At 45.7% G+C, this 8,242-nt stretch overlaps 1 protein-coding gene across 1 annotated transcript; it reads right to left on the bottom strand.

Moving 5' to 3' along the window:
* Positions 1 to 711: 711 nt before the first annotated feature.
* On the bottom strand, positions 712 to 6,204 carry ZNF706 (zinc finger protein 706). Its single transcript, XM_083865107.1, has 4 exons — positions 6,097 to 6,204; positions 2,940 to 3,076; positions 1,646 to 1,751; positions 712 to 1,026 (listed from the first exon to the last, which is right to left on the bottom strand). Exons 2-3 carry the CDS (start codon positions 3,072 to 3,074, stop codon positions 1,656 to 1,658), a joined length of 231 nt encoding a protein of 76 aa, XP_083721233.1. The 5' UTR covers positions 3,075 to 3,076; positions 6,097 to 6,204; the 3' UTR covers positions 712 to 1,026; positions 1,646 to 1,655.
* Between the last annotated feature and the right edge of the window lie 2,038 nt (positions 6,205 to 8,242).

Raw genomic sequence — 8,242 nt, 5'->3', positions numbered from 1 at the left:
TAATCACATCTGATTTCTTTAAGTAGCCATATTATTTTAGTTACTTTAGTTCTTTTCCAACAGGCATATTTTAAACTTGTGAAGGAAGGTTAATGGCTGGCTATTTTACATATTCCTTCAAGAGAGAAATAACCAGACATATTTGAGGGGAACAAAGTTGAAAACTGGATTTGAAAATATTTTTAATGTTTTTAAACAAAGAGCAGAGTTGCTTTAACCTAGTATTTGGCAGGCATTTTTCATGCCACCATTCCAATCCTGCCACCTCTCAAGCTTCCTCAGCCATCTACCTAAATAGAAAGGATAACAAGCATAACCAGAGTTCCTCCAGTGCATGACTTCAAGGAACATGATCCCTCACAGTAAAGGAATCCCATCTGAAATGGCTTGCAGTACTTAAGACTCCAGTACATAGGACAAAAATGTAGGAGGAAGTCTCATGATTCTCATGCAGCTGCTCAGGGTGTGTGTTGCACCTTGAGCCATCAGCTTGACCACTAATGGCTGGGCTCAAGCAGGCAGCACACTGGACAGTAAATCTGAGCAGTTTCCCTCTCTACTTTAATTTACTGTAATGTACATTACTTGCAGTGGAATGATACTGCTCATGTTTTGGCAGGATGGGGAAAATTCCACTTTTTTTTTCTCCACTTTTTTATTATTTTATAAGGCAGATAATGTAGAAAGGTGAAACAGAATTTCTACAAGGAGTTAATCTGTGATATTGTAAAATCAAAGTACTACTTTATTAAGTGAGTTATTTTACACAATATGAACATCAATATAATTACAATTGTAAAAAATTTTTATAACAAGTATGGACTGATTTTTTAGGATTTCCAAATAGGGTACAACTGTACATTTACACAGAATTGTCTTTGCATGAAGCCCAAGAGGGAACAGCATAAAAATATGAATGTTTCTGTAGCCCCTTCATTTTTGCTGATCAACAGTTTTAGAAAAGCAGCTGCAGGTTTGTTATGTAAGGTCTGACAGTAGAAGAGTCAATAGGTGTCATGACTTCACCTATAAAAAATAAGAACAACTCGGTTAAGCTGAACCATTACACAGTGCTGCTTACCTCTGCATGAATGAAATACCATACTACTGCTTTTTACCTTATTTCAACCTTTTATTAAACCACTTTCAGTTACAGCCTAACAACTGGCTACTGGGAAATCTCTTCTACCGTTAACACAAACTCAGATTTTTCTGCATTCATTTGCATAGCTTCAGGAACAAAAAAGCTCAATTGTTGGAAATATACTAAATGACTGTTTACATTACATGTTTTGTAGTTACAGATAGATTGTACTTATGCATTTTGTTCAAAGCAAAACTAACATTTCAAAGCAAGAACTAAAAAATGTAGTATTCCTACAACACTAAGAATGACCATTTGAAATAACATCAATCCCTTTTAAAACAACCTCCAGGCACAGCAAAATACCACAGCCATTTCACCCATGTAAGAACTAGCTTGCTTCTTTCTTCTGCTTTTAACAGTTCAGGGGTACAACTTTAACCTACCGTAGTTCTCATATTAAAAGAACTGAAGCAAGTTTTAAGTCCCAGTTGGTGGTGGTAAAAAGCCCAGCTTATAAACACCTTTCTCAGACAATCAATTAAAAAATAAGGTAATGACCTGTAGACCTTTATGCCTGAACATCAGCCAGTTCTGGAGGAAGTGGAGTCTTAGGATGCTTGCTTTCAAAGTGCTGTTTGAAGGTCTTGGGATCCGGCATTTGAGTCTGATTAAAGAGAGACATTAAACTTTATGCACAATACAGGAGTTAAATAATACTACAAAACCTTTATTTTCTTTCCCTGGAAGCCAACTACCTCTTTGATGATACAACTCTAGTGACAGAAGCACCACTAATTTAGCTGCAGGCTAAGATGGAGTATTTAACTGCCTATTTTCAGAGGTGCTCTTAAGCACTCTTTTAAGCACTATCACACTTGCTCTGGCATATCCATCAATGGCGTTATTCTGGCTAGGTATCTCCCTGCACATCTTACACTTCACAGGCTGGTTTGGTGGAAAACCTACTTCCTCACCATTTTCTTTTTTCAACACCTTAAAGATAAACATTTATCCTTTTCAGAATCAAATATTAATGAAAGCTATTTCTTTAGTTTACCAATAGGCCAAGTTACATGGTATGAACCAAGTCTCTACTTGGCACAAGCTATTTCAGACCTTTGCTACGACACAGTTGCAGGCACCAACTGCCCAAAATGATTGATACTACAGCCTGGTTTCACAACAAGAGGAGCTGGTTACAAGTACTTAATGAAGCAACCCTCAATTTGGAATCTTATTTAAGACATTTGAAGCGGCAGATCTATTCTGAGACTGACCATTGAAGTGAAAATGGTGAGTTTATCCTTCAGCTCCTAAAAGAAGCATCAGGAAAACCAGCCAGAAGGAAAACTGCAACCTGATTAATACTCAGATTTCTGTTATGTTGTCAAGTAAGTTGTTCTAGCAAAAGTTACTGTATCAAGCTTACATTAAAGCTTTTGGCATCACCACTTCTTTCTACAGCAACACCTATAACCACGAATTCCAAGACAGGCCAATTCCATTACAAAGAAAATATGTTTCCATGTGGAGACTAAACAAGAACTGACCGCTCACTTTTGACCTGCTCTGTCTCACACTAACAGCACATGCAGACCACTGTAATACGAAAGGCAAAATAACTCCCCAAACCAGACCTGAACACGACCTCTCAGATTTTCTATCTCAATTACCAGTACAGCTGAGTGATCTGTAAGCAAGTCAAATAACAGATGCGAACACTTCTTACAGCAACAAGCTAGACAACCACTAAAGTATTTTAGTTTCCACTATAAAATCTTCTAAAAATCCTGTTCTAGGCAGGAAGACAGACCTCTCCCTACAAATCTATTTTGACTTCAGTTCCTCTTACCCTACAGACAGTGCAGGTATATATCAAGGCAGCCTTGGCTGCAGCCTTCTGATCATGTCCTTGTTTCTTTTTTTGCTCAGCTTGCTTTTTGGCATTTTTCTGCTGCGACTGAATCTTCTGCTGTCCACGAGCCATATCTACAAACAAAAAGAAGACATTTAGTCTACAAACATGAGAAACTACTGCTGCTATCTGACTGAGGAGCCATAACCATGAGCACGGTGCCGTCATGTGCTCTGTCCACAAGGCCTACAGCTCCCATAACTCAAACACAACAGACATCTGTTCCAGCTCTTCGCCATGTAAAGCCTCTGGGTTCAGTATCACTCTTAAAATAATCACCAAATTATTAGGCCATTCTAAGGTGTCTTCCTCTACTAAGAGTCAAGCTCTACTTTTGAAAAGTATTTTCAATAGTCAGAATAATTAAAAGTTTTCTTTACAGTTAATAGAAACTTACTCACTTTTTCAAAAGGTACTGAAAAATTCAGGAGTTTTGTTGTTTGTGTTTGTTTTTGTTTGGTTTTTTTGTTTTTTTTTTAAATTAAAGCTTAAGACTCAACCTTTATCTCTGGAACTTGAAACAAGTTTCAAGAAAGGCAAATCGAAGTACTACCCAAGGTGTATTATTGTCTTCTGTTGTAGATGCTTGTGAGCTGCTTTGAAGTCGGGAACACCAAGAATAATAGGTCACTCCTCTTTATTGAAGGTGATTTTTACAGGTGGCTACTGTATTTTTATTTTCAGTCACACTTATGAGCATATGATATCTTGAAAAAATATTGACCCCATCAGAAGCCTCCATCTAACACAGGAGCACAAAGGAAGTAAATGCCATTGCCATATGCCATTACAAGGTCCACCAGAAGACAAAATGAGACAAAAAGGTCACAATTCAGGGAGCATCCAGACATCTCATCTCACAGCAGTGCACTCCACCTGCACACGGCCCACCAGGACACCCAATTCAGCCTGCACCCCACCCCCAGAGCAGACACCAGACAGGATTTGGGCACACCAACAGGACAGGATTCAGCATGTGGTTATATAACCCAGCAGCCCAATTTCTGCTATTGTCTCTCTCCCAGTCCCTCCCGGCCCACGCACGGTTGAGTTGTGCTGCTCTCTCAGAAGCACAACACTGCCCAAGCACAGGACAGCCAGTGAAGTCTACTGCCCTCAGGACAACTAGTCAAGTCTCTAGTAAAGCTGCGTGGTCACTGCCCCCTGGGTACCCTGGGCACTTGCCCCAGGTTTGGTACTTGTGGGACAGACACCCTGCATGGCTACACCAGGCCTGCCATGTCTCACAATCCCTTCCTTGGAACAGGTGGCCTCCCAGTGTGAGAGAAAAGCCCATCCAAACAGCGACTGACCTCCCCTAAACATGTATGGAAAGCCCTTAAAAACCATTATGGAACTTAAGTTTCCATGAAACATCAACACCACATGGAAATTCACTGGTATTGTGGGGAATTTTTAGACATATGCTTAATGTGTGAGCAAAATGATGGCCCAGAGACCCAGAAGAGCTCTTGTGGATTGAGAGACACCTCTGAGGCCACAGCCCAGATCTTCCATGGCTGGAAGAACCACCATGGCTCTCCAAACACCACCATGTAACCCCCTGCAGGAGTATTACACTACACCTTTGGTGCTCCCTCCTCTTCCTCCACCAGTTTCTCTAAAAGAGAATTCAGAAGTCCGTACAGCTAATAAAATTGAACACAACACAAATTGCATTAACAAGCAGATAGAAATACGTGTGGCATCCAACAGCTTCCGTAAGATATAACACTCGATAACACTAAAAGTGCCAGTCTGTGTTTCACTAGAGGCCACAACTACTCCAGAACACCCAGCCAGGGCCTCATGCTGTTTATATAAAGCATGGCTCAGTCAGAACACTGGATTCCCACTTAAAATTATATAAAAAACCTTAAAGACACAACACCAAAAACAATCACAAGAAAAGAAATGTTGCCAATAGCCTTGCATACACAAGAAGGAACAGTAGCTTTAATTTCACTTCTATTTTATCAGCATTACAGCAATCATCCAAAAGTCAGAGGATTCCCGAAAGAAAATACTCGGATGTAACAAAAAATAATTCTTTTCGCAAAGTGTTTGTGCATTACTTTGTATTTTAGTGCCTTGATAAGTACTACATTCCAACAGCCAACCACACTGAGCTTTTATGTATTTGGCAACTGCTGGTTTTAGTTAAGTCACGGACAAGAAAACACGACCACAAACACTCACTCAAAAAAATCAACCACCACACAATGCCTGAGACCAAAAATCCGAGCGTTTAAATACTGCCAGTTACTTTAATACAGCTGAAACAGAGAAAATCAAGGCTTAGACCATTATTATTCTAAGAAAGTGACAAAAAAACCGAACCCGAAAGCTTATTAAAAAGAAGGATGAGTTCATCTACAAGGCCAAATCAGTAATTCCAATTGCTCAACGCAGGTAAGTGCTGTTTTCCCCACCAGGCACACCCTCACAGAGCCCAGCAGACCAGCCGGCCGTCTCCAAATAAAGAACGCGCGAGCACGTAGGAAACAGAACACATGGAAAAAAATCCGCTGCCAAGCCTTAAAAGGAATTTTTGCTGCCAAACCATAACAGCAACAGCGGCACGGGCACCGCCGGGGAGCGCGGCTGCCGCCCGCAGCACAGCCGTGCCTCACACGGGGTCATCTCCCTGTAAGTAACCAGAACCCGAGCGGAGTTTCGAGCCCTAAAACAGGACACCGGCAGCTGTTTCCGCTGTCATTCCAGAGGCACAGCGCAGCCCGAGGCACCGCGGCCTCCCCGGCCGGGAGCGAAGGGCTCGGCGGCCGCTGAAGGGCCCGGGCCCGGCCTGCGGCACACAGCGACCGGGGGCGGCCCTTGGGCGGGCCCGGCGGGGCAGGGGCGCCCGCAGCCCCACCACGTGCCCCACAGGAGGGAACTGACCGCGGACAGACAGACAGACGGACGGACGGACGGATGGACGGACGGAGGCCGCAGCCCGGGAGCGGCGGAGCGCGCCCCGCAGCCAGGCCGGGCTCAACCGGTCCGCCCGCCTTCCCCCAGGGCCAAGACTGCTGCTCTTCCCCCGCCCCACCCCACTCCCCTCCCCTCCGCTCCGCTCCCCGGCGCTGCTCACCCGTGCGGGATGCGGGCTGGGCGGCCCTGCCGAGCGCTGTGGAGGCTCCGCGCGGCCCCGCCGCCGCTCGGGAGGAGAACGAGGAGGAGGAGGAGGAGGAGGAGGAGGAGGAGGAGGGAACGGCACTGCGCCTGCGCCGGACCCGCCCCCGCGCCCGCGCGCCCCGGGCGGTGCTGGCCAATGGCGGCGCGCGGCCGTTACATAACGCCGGCGTGGGGGGGGCGGCGATGGCGGGAGCCGCCACTCCGGGCTGCGCAGCCCAGGGGTCGCGGCGCTCACGGGGCCGCGGGTTCGCGTCCCGGCGCAGGAGGGTTCCCCCGCCAACAGCCGGAGCGGGTGGCTGAGGCTGCCACGCCAGACCCCGGAGGCCCGCGCTGGGCGGGATCCAGTCCTGGGGCGCACCGGGATCAGCCGGGACACGCAGCCTTGCCCCGCCCGGTTCCCGGGAGCGCAGCCCCGGCCCGCGGTGCCGCAGCGCCCGCGGGATGCGACAGCGCTGCCCTCGGGCTTCCCGGCGGGCCCACTCCCAGCCGCATTCCAATGCGCTTAGCCTACGGGCGCGGCCTAAAAATAGCGCCTGTTCCTGCTAAATCCTGATAAATGGCTCGGGAGAGGCTCTCGGGAAGGCGCTGGAGAGGAGGCCGGGCAGGGATGGCGCAGAGAAGGGGGTTCTGTCCTGGCTGCAGTTCACACAGAAGGCCCGTGTGCAGGCTTGGAGGGATAAATAGAGTAGAAGGAAACAGCCCGCGATGAGAAGCAGAATTTTACTCAATTTAAAGTGCACTAGATCTCCTTTGGGCACGTTTTGCAAGGATGGTAAGGGAAGTTTACAGCCTGTGTCCACTGCACATGGGATTTGAAAGTTACTGACTTGCATGAGGACAGATGTAGGGAGGCCCTGTAAGGAAGCATAAAGGATCTCTTTATTTTCTATGCACCTCTTCCTAGGATTCAGCCAAAGGAAGGCTGAATGCTTGTGCCCGCTCAGATAACCTACCTTGTTAGGAAAAGGTGATACACAGGCAGCATCTCTGTTTAGAGATGACATTGTGCCACTCACTGGGTAATTGTAGCTTCAAAACCTGGCATCTTGAACAGTTCTGTGTCTGGGGCAAAAAAGCAAACATAATATGCCTACCAGAGGAACTGTAGGGTGCCAGCTTGATGTTTTGCATTGCTTACACTGAATGAGTGTAATGTTATGATCCAAGAGAGGAAAATGCAATAACAAAATTCCTTAAAGAACTACAGTGAAGGTTTTAGGCCTTTATTCTGAGTCTTGCCTAGAGCATGATAGCACTTAGGAGGGAGTTGTACAGTAGATTTCTGACACGTAAGTCACTAGAAGTTGGTCCAGATGTCACAGCCTCTAAGCCTGTGGTAAAGAATGAATTTCTTAACATTCTCCTTTAAAAAAAAAAAAAAATCTTCCTAACATTCCTGCTTGCAACTATGTCTTCCACATTAAACTGATAGCACTGAGAATGCTTATACCAGGATGGTGCAATCCATGCTGTGTTAAAATGATCTTGTCACTAGGTTCTGAACTTTATGGAAATAAAGACACCACTCAAAGTGCATATGTGCATGTGCTTGTGGGGTGGTGTGGAGAGGGAGGCATTTTGTGTCCTGTGCTTGCAAGCAGGTGGCTTTCAGAATGAAGTTTTGCTTTCATCAGGGAGGAGATTGATGAGTGAAAAAATAGCTTCTGTCCTGGCTGGTGCTATTTTTAGGGAGGGCTGGCCTCATATGTGGAGCTGAAGAGGGTTTTTCAAGGGTTGTGTTCCCATACTATGGCATTGCTGTACATCTGGCTGGACAAGAATTTCAAATAAAGCAGATCACCCAAGCACATGCTGAGCTCTGGCTGGTCTTGGAAGCTTTTTCTGCTTTTAGGAGAACAAGGATCTTGCAGGACAGGGGACTGTGGCTATTTCTGCTTTGTCTTCTATCCCTTCTGTCCCTTTGTGCAGTAGATTCTGGTCACAGCAGCGGCCCCTTTATGGCCCAAATCATGGCTCTGCAATTGAGATAATTCCAAGGAGACTGTTAGAAATTAAAACCACCACAGTGAAAGAAGAATAAATGCCCATAGCTGAGATTTCTACTACTAAGATAATAAGGAAAACTTCCCATTCACTGTAGA

The sequence above is a fragment of the Zosterops lateralis genome, assembly GCF_965231275.1.
Source record: "Zosterops lateralis genome assembly, chromosome: 1".
NCBI lineage: Eukaryota > Metazoa > Chordata > Aves > Passeriformes > Zosteropidae > Zosterops > Zosterops lateralis.
The sequence above is the reverse complement of the archived record's forward strand: the minus strand, read 5'-3'. Positions and strand labels throughout refer to the sequence as shown.